The sequence below is a fragment of the Ochotona curzoniae genome, unplaced genomic scaffold, assembly GCF_017591425.1.
Source record: "Ochotona curzoniae isolate NIBS_2020 unplaced genomic scaffold, NIBS_Ocur_1.0 contig_1014, whole genome shotgun sequence".
NCBI classification, from domain to species: domain Eukaryota; kingdom Metazoa; phylum Chordata; class Mammalia; order Lagomorpha; family Ochotonidae; genus Ochotona; species Ochotona curzoniae.
The window spans coordinates 45,961,951-45,978,828 of NW_024464920.1; the positions used below are offsets into that span (position 1 = coordinate 45,961,951).

General features: G+C 51.9%; 1 protein-coding gene across 1 annotated transcript in view; it reads right to left on the minus strand.

The window, feature by feature from the left end:
* CACNG2 (calcium voltage-gated channel auxiliary subunit gamma 2) overlaps positions 1 to 15,913 on the minus strand; it is an 88,629-nt gene extending 72,716 nt beyond the window's left edge. Inside the window, exon 1 of the mRNA XM_040991031.1 lies at positions 15,634 to 15,913. Within this exon, the coding sequence (XP_040846965.1) occupies positions 15,634 to 15,844 (211 nt within the window). The 5' untranslated portion in view covers positions 15,845 to 15,913. The remainder of the gene's footprint in view (positions 1 to 15,633) is intronic.
* Between the last annotated feature and the right edge of the window lie 965 nt (positions 15,914 to 16,878).

Here is a 16,878-nt window from a genome sequence, read left to right on the forward strand (position 1 = left end):
CGTCCAAACTGACAATACTAATAATGGTGATAAATCCTTCTGGCATGGCCACTCTCACTTTGTTTTAATTGAAGGGAAGCTATGGAAGTCTTTTCCCTCATTTAAAAAAAATCACTATTTTTTTTTTTCAGGCCATCTGTCTAGCTATTAGAATCTCATCAACTTCATTGCGAGATCACTTACTTCCCCCATGCCTGCCATCCCAAAGGGGGCTCTTGGAGCCAACTAGCTCATGGCATTGCAAATCCCTCCAAAGGGGAGCAAATTTACTCTCTGCTCCCCCTGGGGTGGGGGAGCATCCCATCTATCCTCCTGGCCTCTCCCTACTGCCAAGACAAGAGACTGATTTACGTCGGGCCCCCACTTCCATACTCAGAAATGAGCTTCTATCCTTACTAATGTGTGGACTCATTCAACCGTGTAGGAGAGAACCATGTTTCTTCCCAGTGGGCTGGGGGTCTAACAAGACAGTGCTGGATCTGCACAAGAGAAACAGCACTGGGGGTCGGAGTTCAACACTTGAAGCTCAAGTCCAGCGCTTACTTTCTGGATGGTGGGAAGATAGGAAATACAAGTGGCTGAGTCAGATTTAAAGAGAATTGGCTGAGCCCCTTCTGGACTGCTCTCTGAGTCCTAACGCCCGAGGCTATCTTCTGAGGGCTCCTATGTCACTTCATCCAAGAGAGGAATTCTGATCTGCCTGGCATTACTCTAATGCTGTTTGACCTTTGTCTTCCTTACTGGCACCGGCACCACCGGGAAGTCCCTGAGCTTCTTCCCAGCAAGTGAACCTGCCTTTTCTTCTCTGTGGGTCCTGCATTCATTCAAACAACTGTGGCTCAAAAACATTAAAAAAAAATATCTGTACCTACAGAGCTGGTGCAGTGGCATGATTAAATTAAGTCTCCACTTGCGGTATTGGCATCCCAAAATGGGTGACAGTTTGAGTTCCTGCTGCTCCACTTCTAATCCAACTCCCTGTTAATGTGTCTGGAAAAGCAGCAAAAGATGGCCTAAGTCCTTGAGCCATTGCACCCACATGGATGACCAGGAAGAAGCTCCAGGCTCCTGGCTTTGAAATAGCCCAAGCTCCAGCAAACTATAGCTGTTTGAGGAGTAAACCAGCAGTTGGAAGATTCTCTCTCTCTTGCCCTCTCTCTCTCTCTTCCTTTCTTTCTCCCTCTAGATCTCTGTAAATCTGCATTTCAAAAAAAGAAAATAAATCTTCAAAAAAATTTGCTTCTATACTAATGAAAGTTTGCATCCATACCAATCAAGTACAGATACTGCTTTTGTCATGATTCACCAAGTAACACAGTGAAACAGATATTGGACTTGGGGTGAGGTAAGTCAGTTGCAGATGAAGGAAGAATGCAGGAGGAGGAGAATGAGCTCCATGCAGACACAATGCCACTTTACCCAGGGGACTCACCGAGGCACAAGGATCCCTCTTTGAAAACCACAGCATGGGCAAGCAAAGCCCTTCTCTGACTGATGGACAGAAAAGCTAATTCTCTCAGAATCTCAGGGAGGGGGCCTCGAAGGGAAATCAAAAGTACAATCCTCCTGCAAACACCAGCAAGCAAGGGAGGAGGGGAGCCGCCTATCCCCAGGACGCTATCCCTACTAGCCCCTTGTCCAGGCCAAATGTCAGCTGAGAGCCACGTTCCCCCAGCATCCTCCACTATTTGAGCCCCTTTGTCGTGTCCAGGTGCGTTACAGAGAGTCTTGGAATGTGAACTGTATCCTGTCTGCTAAGTACCTGTTCCTGTTGTCACGATGCTGCCTGCCCGAGGTAGCAAAACCAGTCAAAATCCATGCCCAGCCCGGCAGAGGCTTTTGCTGGATCACGCTGCCCAATCAATATAGGAAGAAACTAGGGCAGAAAGGGTTGGGTTCGAGGGAAAATCCATTGGTTCTGGTGGCTGTGGTTCTGCCTCCTGCCGGCTGAGGCCCTGGCTGCAGGCCCTGTGGCTTGCTCTTGTGGCCCAGGCCACCCACATTTCTTCTCTTGGGCTTCCTCCATGCCATCTTGTCCCTTGCTAGGCTGGGTATTTGAGGAGCAGGGGCCTCTGTTCCCACCTGGAGATGGGACAGACCTCTTCCCATATATTGCTGCCACTTGTCCTGCTCTGACCCAATGGCCCAAGACTCCATCTCTGTGAGGACAGCCCTGAGCCCAATCATCTTCCCTCCCCCAGGTGGGCCTCTGTTCTGGGTCCCCTCCTGCACAGTTCCCGCTTCCTGCCTTTGAGGTGGTTCCTGTTGGCAGGTGGTCTAAACACCCACTGACTAGGTATAGGCGGGATCCACCTTCAACCAGTCCTGTCCAGGCACACCCACTTCCCCCATCCCCCTGGCCTCTAGAATGGCCCACGGGCACACCTGCCTGAGGGACACCTTTGAAGCAGACCTTTGAGGCCAGGCCATTCTGTCATCCAGTGACCCATGTTCTTCCCGAGAGGACTCCGGGATTCAAGGAGTGTAGCCAGGAGACACCTGCTCCCCCGACTTCCGCCGCTTCCCTGGGAAGCTGAGGCTCACATCCATTTGTCCCTCTGGCCTCCTCCACCCACATCCTGTCCTTCCTCTCTGTGTTCCTCTCCTTCCTGTTCTTCCAATTTTAGTATATGTGCTGCCGAAGCGAGCACTCCTTCCTGTTCTTGACATTTGCAGCTGAGGACCTATCCCAGGCCTTCACAGTTGCATTCCAAATCAGTGGCCAATCCTCTGTCCAGCAACCAAATACCACCCTCCTGGGCTAGGCACTGTGCCAGTGGTAGGGGCATGGTAGTCGGGCAGCCCCTGGCCCTGCTAAGAGATGGACACTGACGAAGCAGATGCCCCAGGAAGTGGGCAGATCCTTGTGCATTTGGCGATAGCATCTGCGGGGAGAGCCAAAGGTTGGCACCTGCGTCCAGCTTCTGTCAGCCCCATCTACCCTTTCCCTGTGCCAAATATACACCGTGGACCCACCAGATGCTGGGAATAGCTTCCTGTCCACCTCCCCGGATAAAGTCTCATCTAGTGGGCAATGCCCCAGGTATGAATAGTCCCATACTTCAGGCCTGCAGGTTTATTTACATGAAAGAGCCTTTTTATCTTACTGAAGCCACCATCATTTGTAGCCTAATATTGTCCTTCCTGGTACCAGTTCTAAAATCCCTACCATTCTGAGGTTGTGACATGAAGCAAACAAGAAGGACTCCCCAAAGAGGTCCATACCCCAATTCCTGCAGCTCATGTATGCTTCATGATACAGCAGAGTGAAGACTGCAAGTGGGGTTAACGCTGCTCATCAGACAGGGAGGGGCCAGTACCATGGGATAGTAGGCTAAGCCTCTGCCTGTGGCAACCACATTCCTTATAAGCATTGATTATTGTCCCAGCTACTCCAGTTCCAATCCAGCTCCCTGCCTGGGGCCTGGGAAAGCAGTTGAGGATGGCCCAAGTCCTTGGGTCCCTTCACCCACATAGGAGACCTGGGAGAAGCTCCTGGCTCACAACTTCAGACCAGCCAGCTCTGGCCACTGTGGCCATTTGGGGAGTAAGCAGTATATGAAAGATTCTCTCTCTGGTTCCCTCTGTCCCACCTTCTCTCTGTAAATATGCCTTTCAAATAAAAATAAAGATTAAATCTTTAAAAAATAAAAGACAGGGAAATGACCTGGATGACCTGTCTGGGCTCAGGGTTATCGTCCTAAGGGTCCTTATGTGGGAAGGAGGCATGAAGCCGTGAGGAAGACTCCAACCTGCTGTTATCCCTGAAGATGTGGGAAGGGTCCACGGGGCCAAGGGGAGTGTGTACAGCTGCCAGGAGCTGGGACATGCAGCCGAGACTCTGCCGAGAGTGTGCCCGAAGGTACCTAGTTCCCTGGCTATCCGCTATAGGTCCCGGGAAGCCCAATCTGGGGGGTCTAAATCTGAACTGACTGGACAGGAAAGCACTAGGAGTGGACAGCAGCAGCAAGGATAAGCGTCAGGTTTCTTGATGTGGGGTCCAGAGACCTGTGACATCAGGCTCACCTGGGAGCTGAAAGTGCCATGTCTCCATGTCCACCTGGATGTTCCCATCAGCACTGGGCTTGTCCCAAGCTCCTAAGGCAACTGTCCACATTCAAGTCTTAGAGCTGCTGCTCTGGACCCAGTGTGGTTTTAAACTGTCAGGGCTCTTTGCTTGACCTCATCCTGTGGGGTGAAGCCACCCTTGGATAATTTCTGTACTTGCATCTGCTGTGGGCCTTCTCCCCTGTTTGGCATGGTGAACTCCTCTGCATCCTGCAGAACCCGCTGAAGAGGGCACTGGTTTAGGATCTCCGTTCTTGTCTGACAGTCCCATGCACTTCTCAGGGCCCTGAGTTCAGTGGCCATGGCCTGCACTACCACCTGTCTCCTCCAGCTCTCAATCTCCTTCTGGTGTCTTCTCCAGGCCATGAGCATCTACTCAATACCTATTCTGTGCCAGGAGCCCATCTCAGCTCTAGGACTGTGGCTGTAAATCAGCACCTTGGTCTTACAGAACTCAGATTCTGGTTAGGAGAGAAACAGTATACAGTGGAAACAGGCAGATCCGGAGAGCAGGGCATATAGCAAAGCAAACAGAACAGGGAGAGAGGAACAGAGGAGTAGCTGACCTGTGGTACAGGGCCAGCTGATGGACATTCATATTCAACAGGTCCTGAACTGGATCAGCAGTCCCTGGCCATTCTCCCAGAGCACCCTGCACATCTTGAAATTCAGATCCTGTTTGGACAGATGCAGGGCTGTTCTTCCAGACTCAGACTTTCCTGCTCTTAGAGGCATAAAAACAGATGGAGAGAATCCCCTGACACTTCCACCAGCCCTTGCCCCTCTCCCTGCACCACCTTCCTTACCAAGTCAGGTGTACCATGGGGCTGGTCAGCATGACCATGAAGGGAGGCATGCACTTCCCCCTGGGGGCCAAGGGCAGCTCGTGGGAGCAATGCGTAGCATGTGTGAGAGCCTTCACTGCCCTGGGTTGCTGGGCACAGGGAGAAGTGGGGACCAGCTTGGTACCTGGCCTGCAGGAAGGTGGGATATATATCCGTGTTGCAGAGGTTTGGCTCATGTGCCTGTGGTGCTGGAAGCCACTACACTCCAGTTGCACTAGTGCGGTTTTAAACTGTCAAAAGACTAAAGTGCAGCTTGTGATTTGCCAATGGCACGGTGGAGGGTTTGCAAACTCTCAGGAGCCTGCAGAGGCCAGGCAAGGGCCACTTCTGGGGAGGGAAGCTGCCTGAGAGTGCAGGGGACTCAGCCGTGCAGAGAGCACCTGCCCTGCCGAAGAGACATTTGCCTTCCGCCTCCTGCCAGTTGTCCCCAAGCAGGGACAAAGCTCTGGGTGACAAAAATCTTCTGATTTTTTTTTTATGGCTAGGGAAGCCCACATTATGGATTTTGATGAGAAAGTTTCCAGTTGGTACAACCCATGAAGGCCACCATGCAACTCCTTGACAGGTCCCCTCAGAAGCTGTGAAAACGGGACTCATCCAAGAAGCCACGGGCAGCACCAAGCTCTCTGATTCTACCTGAGCCTTGGCTGCCAGTGGGCACCTGCAACATCACCCCAAACTGCCACAACCAGCTCACAAAGGTAGGTGCAAGCATGACCCCCCACTCCATGGTTTTTAGAGTTTAGGGAGCATGGGTTCCTGGTTGAATATCACATAGCTGGAAAGTGGCAAGATATGGATCTGATGCCCAGGCCATCAGGTGTCAGAGCCCACATGAGTGCACGTGCTCTGGGTACGATCCTGCTGGGAAAGCCAGGGTGTGTTATGTGTGATAATGATTTCAGATAAGAAATGGCATTGTGTGATTTTCACCACACTCAAGTGCAGGGTCAGCGATGACCTTCCCCTGCCACCTCTCCCACACGCAGACCTCTGCCCAAAGTCTATACCCGCTGCAGTCTCTCCCCAAAGCACCGTTCTCTCACACCACTTTCTGAGTTGGTGCTTGGCACATGACAGCAACTTGGAAAACTTTACGGATGAAACGTGTAAGGGGCCTCAGGGTCTACGGTGTGCCAAAGGGAGGCAGGGAGAGCACACACCCTGGTGGCAGGGATGCAGGGGGAGGTGACAGCAATGCTGAGGCCCACAGCTGAGCTCCAGGCAGAGAAGGGTGTTGGGGGCTCACACCTATGAGGGCAAGGCGGTCCTGGCATCAGGAAGTGCCCTTTTTGTTTCCATAGCAACAAGAAAGCCTGGTAGTCCTTCCATTCTCCTCCAGTCTTCCTGGGTAAGGAGTGAGGCCCAAGCAATTCTGACTTCATCCTGCAAGGGGTTTCAAATAGCCACCTCTGTCCAGCCCTGCTGTCAGCTTCTCAAATGATTGTATATAGTGTGTGGGGCGGTGCAGAGGGAGGGTAGGGGGAGAACTGCTAACACAATCAGCATAACAAAAGGCAGACTTGGGTTGGGAGTCCAGCTCTACAACTGGCTGTGTGACCTTGGGCAGGTGACATAACATCTCTGAACCCAGTAACGAACGGCTCCACACCCTCAGAAATGTGAAAGCCGAATAAGACCTAACCTACTCCATTGAACATGAAGCAAATACTGCATGCCTGAGCAGTTGTTATTATTATTGCCGTCGGTATTGCTATGTTAGAGTGGCTGATGGTATAAGAGGAGGTGCCGCCTTTGCAGGATCTCATGGAGGAAATGTCTGTGTGTGTGTGTGTGTGTGTGTGTGTGTGTGTGTGTGTGATGGGAAGGGGAGAATTCCACACTAATGTTGGAAAGGGCAGGGGGAATGTGATGGTGAAGAGGGCAGGGCAATGGCGTGATCTTGGACTAAGGACAAGCCTGGGACCAGCAGCCAAGGATGGCTTCAGGTGCATCAAGCCTGGTGATGAGGCCAGGGACAGGCTGGCCTGGGGCGGGGAAGGCAGAGAGTGTAGATGCCCTGTACAAGGAGGCCACGGTGGCCACATCACTGGGAGGGACCCTGAATTTCAGCTTTGGTATTCCCGTTAGCAGCTGTGAGGTTGCCCAAGCTCAGAGACACCAGGGGAGAGAGAATCAGTTTTCACCGAGGTCCCCAATCTCTGTGTTCCCAGAATCTGCCACACTTGTCATCATCATGTTTGCTGGTGCAGCTTCTTTACCAGACTGGACTCCTCAAGAGCCGAACTGGAGCCTTTAGCTCTTTCTGCATCCCCTGGCACACCTGGGAGGTGCTCTGCTGCTGAACAGCAAGGGACCACCACACTTTGACAAGAAAAGCTGTCCCTTCTGTCCCTTCCTCCACCCCCTGCTACTTCCTAAGTCAGGGGGCAGGCACCAGAGGCTGCATCTGCAAAGGTTGCCCCTGGGCCTGACAGCATGAGAGCTCATCATTCTCCCTGTTCTGGGATACCCAACTGCAGTTTCAAAGTTGATGCAATTGGGGTTTGTTTTACAATTAATGTGGACCATCAGATCTGCTTTCCGTCCCCACTCCAAAGCTGTTTCTGGGACGTAGATCATTTGTCTCACAATTGGCGGTGCCTTAGAAGTGGAAGAAGAAGGCAACTGGAGGAAGGGGCCCTTTCTGTGTTCCAGGGGGATGGAGTAGGGTGCAGGTGTGGCCCTGGGGGTTCATGGGCACCGACATAAAGGCTCCCTACCACTGGGAGCACAGCTAATCGCCCACCTCTCGTTCCTAGTTCCCCGGATCCTCACACGGATCTCTGTCTCATTCAGATTCCAGCCGCAATCCCGTGTGATCCTACAGTTGTGGAAGACACAGGAAATCTCTCTGAATTTGCGGGCGGGTAGGAGGCAAAGAGGGCTGCAGGCTCTGGGGCTGCCTCTGATGTCTGGGATAAAAGGAGACATTTGGTGAGATGCGAGGGCTTTAGGGCCCCACACAGGAGGGTCCCGGCAGCAGACGTGCAGGCCACGGCTTCCCTCTGCTTGGCACCACATGTGTCGTGTTCTGCATGTAGCAGATTATCGTTTGGTGGCCTTGACTTCCCTACACGATTAGGGGATGTTAGGAGGCCTGGGGGACTCCTACATTCAGGGCTGGGTGAAAACTGAGTGGGCAGAGCCAATGAGAGGAGCAAATGACAGCAGGGACACTCAAAGAACTCAGTACGCTAAGGTCACACAGCTTACAAACAAGTAGCCGAAAGACCAAGAACAAAACCCTGGGTGAGACTGGCAAGGTCAGGTGGGTCCCCTGACTGCCTCCCACATAGCCACTCCCTGCCCCCCAACACAACTCTTCCCTTCACCTCGGTTGTTGGTGACCCTGGCCTTCTCCCACTGCCTGTCCCGCTTCCTGCCTTATCCCTTCTGCATTTGCTGTTCCCTTATGGGGCATTTTCTTCCTTCCTCTCTGCCTGGTTATTTCAAAGCATCCTTCAGACTTTCATTCCCATCTTGATTCTACAGGGAAGCCTGCCCTGATGAGACACAAACCCAAGATTATGAACTTGGACTCCCATGTATCATGCCTTGGTGGCACATAGTGACGTTGCTATGTGTGTGTGTGCAGACGTAAGAGGGAGGGGATCTTTGGGTCTCTCTCTCTAGGCTGCATGGACCTTGAGGTCAGTGACCCCGAAGAATGTGGCTTCCCATTACATTCTCACTCCCCAGACATGACAGTGGGCCACGGCCCATCCAAGATGAAGCAACAAAATCAGTGCAGGAAGGAATTGCTTATCCATGCCCATGAACTGACCCGGAAGCTTACAACACAGACATGGCTCCTCTAAAACACGGAATGAACAGGTAAGTTTACACTGGGGCCTCCCCATTGAAATCCATGCATTTTTCCATACTTGTGAATTTTCATGCATATTTTGAAGAGCCCACGCAAACTCTTTCAATTCTATTTTCCAAAGTCCTCTTGTATTTTTCTAGGAGGTGAATTTTTGGCTAAAGGAGCCATGGAGTTTTATCCATTTGATTCCTCTTGTGTTCTCGGTCTGATATATTGTGTTCTCCCCTTTCCAGCCCAACAGGGAGCAGTCACAGGAAGCTCTGGCCTGTGCAGATCAGGGTGGCATGGAGCGTGGAGGAGCTGGCTAGAGGACTCACACTCTCAGCCCTTCCATCTCAAACCCTTAGCCTCTCCCCCAGCACTTCCTATCATTCTGTCTTAGGGCATTAACCCTCTCCCCTATCTTTCTCCCCATCTCTCCCTCCCATTTGCTTCTCTCTCATTCGCCTTTTGTGTTGCATCCACTATTTATTCCAAAAGAAAGTGATGTTTTCGCTACCACTGCTCACTGGGTCTAAAGGACAAAAACCCCCTGACAAGGAGAAGAGACGGCCATTTCTGAAGGCCCGCCCTGTCCTGGATGGTGGTTTCTTGTCCGTTGCTCAACCAGGGTGGGTTCCCACCTTGTATCACAGTCACTGCTGTAGACCCAGCCCTCAGATAGCCTAGTATCCAAGCTAGCAAGCAGACATAAGTATAAGGGCCATGTACAGGGGGTGGTAAGAGGAATGAAATAAACAAGATATAAGCGCGGAGGGGGGGCGTCACAAGGTCATGGAAAATGAGAATCCTCACAAACCCACACATGGACATCAAGATTTTTTGTGCCCAGAGAGACTTCTTTCTTAAACATGCATTGAGACACACAGAGAAAGAGGACTAGAGAGAGAGAGAGTGCTCCCATCTGCTGGTTTACTCCCCAACTGCCTGCAACAGCTGGGTCTGGGCCAGGCTGAAGCCAGGAGCCTGGAACTCAAGTCTAGATCTCTCACTGATCCCCCTTCTGGTTTGTTCAGTTTGAGCCACTAAATGCTATCAGCGGTAACTCCTTGAGCCTCTGTCACCTGTTGCCCACTCCCCCAGCAGGAAGCTGGAATGAGGAATGGAGCCGGGATGTAAATTCAGGTACTCTGTGGAGACATAAGCATCCAACTGACATCTGAACACTGGGACCAAATGCTCGCCCCCAACTTATTTTCTTAATTCTCTTTACCATAATGTTTCTCCACTACCCTGTATAGGGGAGGGGTGATTCATTGTGATTTCAAAGGAGGAGGAGGCCAGAAATGACACTTGTCTCTTTCATCTTTGATGCCCCCTTTCCACCTTTATGAGGAAGAAGGCCCTCACCTTTCCTTACAGCAAAGGAAACTGACTTGGTGTGGTCAACAAACTGGACCCAAGCTATAGCTCCTAAGACTGCTCTGCAAGCTGTGAACCCTGCCTGCAGAGAGCTGTAAACCTCCGCCAGCCACACCCCAAAGCTTCCCCTGCAAACTGAGCAGCAGCTGGTGGGCGTTTCCTGTTTCTGATAAGCCTTGAAAACATTAAACCAAAGCATTTTTTTTTTTTAAATGTTGAGGAGCTTCCAACCCGATTCCCATCCAGCTCCCTGCTTGTGGCCTGGGAAAGTAGTCAAGGACAGGCGGAAGCCTTGGGACCCTACTCTCATGTGGGAGACCCAGAAGAGGCTCCTAGTTCCTGGCTTTGGATTGGCTCAGCTCTGGCCATTGTGGCCACTTGGGGAGTGAATCATCGGACAGAAGATCTTTGTCTCTCCTTCTTTCTGTATATCTGCCTTTCCGATAAAAAAATATATATATAAATAAATAAAATAAATCTTTGAAAACAAAAAAAAGCAAAAAGAAGGAGACATGTAGTGCTGGCTGAAGCTCAGTGTCTTAATCCAGGAGTCACCCTTCACTAAGGGAGAGGGGAGCTACGGGGAAAGAAAGGGCTGCCTGAGGGAGTAGTCTGTTGGCTGAGGCAGGTGCACAGGCTCAGGTCACGGCTCCTTGGGGCTGTGTGTGTGTCAGCCAAGCATCTTAGGTGAGTGGTGACCATGGCAGGCCCCTGCAGGCTGTCAGGATGTCTGGATACAGTCAGGAGGGGCCTGGTTCTGCTACCTCCTTCCCCATGAGCTAGATTTGGTGCAAATCTCCCAGGGGCCTCATTCAGCTCAGCTTCAGGGAACAAGCAGGGCAGAGTGTTGGGTGTGGCCGCCGAGACGAGAATGGCTAGAAATGGTAGGCCTGGATCTATGGAAAACCTTGGACTAGAACTCAGGCCCTTGGACAGGTAGATTATTAAAAAATAAAGAAAAGGAAAGGTGATGGGGAAGCCAGACAAATATGGCCCGTTATAACACCTGCTCTGAGCCCAAAGATGTCAGATATGGTGGACATCAAGGATGAATGGAACTTTGGTGAACTTTGGTAACAGGAAAGAAGAGAAAATCATTGAGGTACTTTTTCCTTCCCTATAAAGGCAGTGTGTTCTGATCCTTTTTGCTTTTTACCTTCCCTTGGCTAACGTGCCTTCACTTCAACCAATGAGCAGCCGAGCAGCCCCAGTGGCTGACTCTTCTTGAATCCTCTTAGTTTTAGAATAATGGATTCGTGACTCATTCTTCTTCTTTTAAAAAAGAAGTTCCAGGAAGAACAAACAAATCATTCTGACCTCCTCACCCTCCCGTCTCTCTCCCCATCTCTTTCCTCTTTCTTTTCTCTCGCTCTCTCAATTACCTGTCACATGTCTTTATGGTGCTGGTTTCCATTTCAGGTCATTTTCAGACTCTCTGAATGAACCCATGGATAAATATTTCACATGCACCTACTGTCTGCCAAAGTTCTTTTAAAAAGCCAAATAATCTCAGGGATGCTGGGGCAATTCACCTGCCGTGGGAAGGCCCACGTTGGTGTCCTCCAACTTGGCTCATCCACATATGCGGATCAGGATTTGTGGGAAAGCTTGCAAGCAAAACAAAACCTGCTCCTTCTACAGAATCGGACAGCTGTGACCCACCAGGGCATGGAATGCTTTCTCCATTCCTGTAGCAAGACAAGCAAGGACTGCACAGCCATGAACTTGGCAGAGATCATTCAGGATACTTCAGTGCCCTGTGGCTCAAAGAGGCCAAGGCTGTGGAGTGGCTGGCAAAGGCATGATGAGCCAGCAGCTTGGGGAGGGAAAGACTGGAGATGCAATGGATGTAAAAGAAGCTGAACAATTTGGCAGATGAGAGAGACAGAGAAAAAAAGATGCTGCTGTGCCTCACAGCAAGGCAACAGGGCTCCTTTGTGCTACAGACCGTGCTGTACCAGCTGCTGGCGCGTGCTCTGCAGCGCTGCAAATCCTTTGAGGGAAAGCGCCTGGGCAGAGGGAAGCAAGGTGCAGACAGAGAAAGAGACTGAATTTCTCCCTGCCCCTGGAGATGCCGCTTACTTGGGGTGAGAGTGGAGGTGAACTTCCGAAGCATTAAGCCACTGTGTGGCTCAGAGACAGCATGCTTGGAACACTGGTCCTGCTGCAGGCTAGATGAACTCTTTCCCTGGAAGGAGCAATTCATCTCTCAGCTTGGAAACTCTACAGCTTTTTTTGATAAGTTCAAGAGCTCCTCTCAGTCCTCTCCACCTACCTGTGTGCAAGTGCTGACTTTAGTGGGCTGGTGGCCTCTGGAGGGTTGAGGCCACCAGCCCATTGCACAGTTCACACACTAAAGCTTGCATTCATTCACTCCGTAGAGAGGAATGGAAGGAAGGATGTGGGGATTTTTTTTGGTGGTGGTTGCAGGAATCTCCTTGCCCTGTGTCAGTGTGGCCATGTCTTTTCTCACTCATTGGCAAATTCATTCATTTCAAAAGCCACAATAGAGGCTAGAAAATCTTTTCCAGTTCCTATGGTTGTTAGCAGGTGAGCATGAAGAATCATTGCCAATGCCGAAAAACCCCAAATGAAAGCCAGAGAGTGAGAGAGATCAGGGCAGGACTGGGCTGCTTTGTGGCTGGAGGCCTCAGCAAGTGGATCAGAGAGAAGACCTAGAAATCCTTCCCTGCCAGCATGGGCAGAAAACACAGATAAGGAGGTGATGGCTAGGGGTCTTCCCTAAAGTCTGATTTCTCACATGCATAGAGGCTGGGGGAGCCAGAAGCATGAACAAGTGGATCTTATGAACACTGACTCCAATAGGGGTGCTCAGAGGAAGCCAGCCAGGCTACTGTCGTCCAAGAGCTGACAAGGCCAACTTTTGGAAACAAGTGAACTCCTAATCATTGGAAACCAAGAGAACCAGAGGCTTGAAATCTCCAGAGCACATTAGCAGCTGAGGCCAGTCCCAGGCCTGCTGTGGCCCATCTTGAAAGAGACTTTGGAAGTTAAAGGCCCGGTGTGGCCAGGGCCCAGCCTGCAGAGGCCTTGGTGACCAGTGAAGACTCGCCAGGCATCTGAACAAAGCCTGGGCCTCTCTTAATCGCTTGGAGGCCAGGGTCGGGGGCCTGAGGTTGGATGCACCCACTTGGTGGAGTGGCCGAACCCCTAAGGCTCTGGGGTGCAGGTGCTCCGGGGCCTGTGGGAAGTGTTGCTGTGTTGAACAATCATGAGTGATCCAGGGACATGGACACGGCAGTGGGGAGGTGGGTGGCAATGTGGGGAGAAAGTTACAGAGGTGGGCAGCGCATGGTGGGGGTGGACACGGACATCCAACAGATGGGATTTTAATTTAAAAAAATCCTTAAGCCTTTTGATGCACAAGTAATCCTGGGGCTACTGTTAGTCTATGTGCCTCCTGGGGTTAGAAAAATGTGGGTTCCAAACTTGCATGTAAGACCCTGGCCCAAGAGTTTGCAGGTAGCACTCCATCATGACTGGGAGTGTGTCCCCTCAAGTCAGCTCCTGTCTTTGCTCCCTCTCTTAACTAGATGGATCCATCACTCTGCTTAGACACCAACACGGCAAATTGCTACTGGGATCACTTCCCTCATTCACTCTGCCTTCCTTCTCGTGTGGAATAGAAGTCCGTCATAAATGTTTAATTAAATGGAAGTCTTTTCCTCCACTAATGATGAGCTGTCTGAAAGAAAGGCTTCTCTCTCTCTTTCTTTTTCTTTCTTAAGAGGAGGGGTGGGTGCGCATGCATCTGCAAAAGTCCCTATTAATTCCCTGGGATAGAATCTCTCTCCTGTGAGAGCTGGGCACCCAGCACCCAGCCAGGAGCGCCTCTGCAGTGTGTGTGTGTGTGTGTGTGTGTGTGTGTGTGTGTGTGTGTGAGAGAGAGAGAGAGAGAGAGAGAAAGGCAGCAGCTTGGGTTGAGAAAGGGCACCAAATGCAGTATGCGTCAAACAGACCATCGCTCAATGAAGTCACTTAGCTATTCAAAACATGTCTAGCCGTCACTCAGCCGCGCGCGCACCAGGAACACTGGGAGGGGGCCTGGTCCAGCCACTTCTCTCCCAGATCTCACCACTGCCCTCAGAGCAGTTTGGACTCAGTTCGGGCGAACCCTCTCCACCCCTGGCTACGCCGTCACCTTTCCCCAGAGTGAGGGCTCCATCAGTTTCTCCCTCTGCCAATCCAGTCCCTCTCATCTTCTCCCCCCACCTCTTGGCTTTAACTGCCTGCATCGCCAGCCCATGTTGAGCTGGACAAACAATCCTGCAGTCCCTGCTTCCCCACACTGCCTCCTACGGCCTCCAGGACTGGCTCGCCTTGGGAACATAGCACAGGAGCCTTTCCTACCCCACAGAAACACAGTCCAGCTGTCCAGGGATGGCTGTCACTTGTACACTCGGGACACAGTCATTCAAATGCAGGCCCCCTGCCCCCTGGGTTAAGGTCTCTTGCTACATGTAGGTTGTGTGACCTGCAGGAGTTGTCCCCTCACCCCTTCCCAAGCTTATTAATGGGTTCTTAGCAGCACATGCCTTGGTCCAGCCCCCAATCTCCCAGCCTACACCAGGAGGGCCTCTCCGCCAACCACACAGACATACATCTCAACGACCCTGCAAGATCAAGGCCAACAGAGAATATCCCCACCCCACCGTGCCCCACAGTGCCCCCTCACCCTCCCCATGCCCTCGCTGCCCTCCCTGCCTTGCCGGCACAATGTCTGACTCTCCAGCCGGCTGCAATATTCATTCCACTGGACCCTGCTTAGCAGGCATGTCATTCTGTAGGGACGCGCGTTGGTGCTCAGCCTAACCTGCAAGCCTACTGCTGTTTATTAGAACTTGGGCTTGCTTCCTGCGAGAGACGCATGTATTTTTAGACTTTGTCAACGTTAAAACACACAGACACGCACACAGCCAGCCGCCTCTCACGCTGTGTGCGGCTCACGGTCATCAGAAAATGCTCTCGAGACCCCGAAATCGTTAGGATTTACCAAGCAAGGATTCTTAGAAACAACAGATTTTTTTTTCCTTTTTGATTTTTTGACATGCCTGAGACTTTTAGAGTGTGAGGTGCAGAGGAGGGGGTAGGGAAGGAAACAGAGTATTTTTTAGTTCATCATTGCAGAAAAGGGACTATGGCACTGAGAGAAGCAATTATTTGTCTCCTCCTGCACGGCCAGGGCCAAGTGGAATGACAAATCCTAATGAAGCCGAGGCAGGTAGAGCCCGCTCGACTTTTTGAGACGGTCTCTTGTTTTTATCATTTCCCACAGGATGCTGACGGACAGGTTTTAGGGAAAGGGGGTGGCAGAGGGTGTGAGAGTATGATGTTTTTCTTTTTCCTGTTTGATTTCTCTTGCCTCTGAAACTAACCCAACCAACCTTGACGTGTGGTAGATGGAGTGAAGTGGGAAAATGGTGGAATGTGAAGGGGACTGGGGGGGGGGCAGTGCGGCGGGGAGCGGAGGGGCGGGGTGGAGAGGGGAGGAGATGCGAAAGCAAATACCTTCTAGGCAGCAGGTTCTCCACAATCCCGAATGGGTCATCACTTCCTCGTTCTTTTTGCTTGTCTCATTCTCACTGACACTCTTGGTCTTGCAAACCCCTCTGGAGTAGAGCCAGTAGTCGGTCCCCACAGCAATGGTCATGAGACTGAAGGCGGCGAAGGCACCAACCGTGGTTAAAAGCATTTGAACACCTCGATCAAACAGCCCCATAATTCTTCATTATATAAACACCCAACCGACTTCTGGTTCTCGGTGGAGTGTGTGCAAGGGTGCAAGGACTAAAGCCAAAAAGAGGCAAAAACAGAAAACCCCAAAAAATTCAATAAAGAGAATTCCTCTACTAATATAACAGATCTGTGGGTGAGTAGAGAAGACGGAGAGAGATACATTTAAAAAAAAAAAGGCGGTAAGAAGCTCACAGAAGAGTGTAAATTAGAAAGATCACACGAAAAGAGGCTTGCCTTTTGAGATCAGAAACTGCTCCAATTGCAGTGATTAAAAAAAAGGAAAAATTAAAATAAAAAGACACCCCCCACCCCCCAAGTGAGATGCCTTAATCTCTTTTCCTAAAATTCTGGTCTCCAGTTTCCATATGTGATAGCTAATTTGGAGATGGCTTCCACAGTGAGCCAGGGAAGGGCGCAATCCTCAACACCACCTCCCATGGTCGGGACCTAGACAGTTAGAGACTGTGGGAGCTGCGCCGGGGGCTTCGCTCTTCGTTCCCGGCTCTGCGGCCTGCGCCATGAAAAAATCCGTGGCTTCGCCAGTTCTCTTCCTTGGGGGGCGGAGGTGGAGCGGGGGCGGGGGGTGGTCTCGGGCGCTTCCGCTTCAAACCAGACTCCCCGGTATTCCGTGAGCCCTGGATCTCAGCGGCGCAGGTGCGGGGGTCTCGCCTTCCATGGCTCGGCCCCGGCGGCGGCGGTGGCGGGGCGGGCAGGCGCGGCCGCGGCGGGTATTGTTGTCGGTGGCGGTGGCGGCGGTGGTGGCGGCGGCGGGGGTAGAGTCGGCGAAGTGGGGGAGGGAGGGGGTTTCTCCCGGAGCACCGAGGCGGGCTTCCCTCCCCCTATCTGCAAAGCGGCCGCCAGCGAGGGAGCGGGCGTCTTTGCTGCAGGATGGGCCGCCGCCCCCCTCCCGGCTCGGCGCGGCCCCGCCGAGGCTCCCAGCTACTGCAGCGCCGGGCGGTGCTGAACTGGACAGCTCCGCGCGCCGCGCCCGCCGCTTGGCGCTCGGGGCCGGCCCGC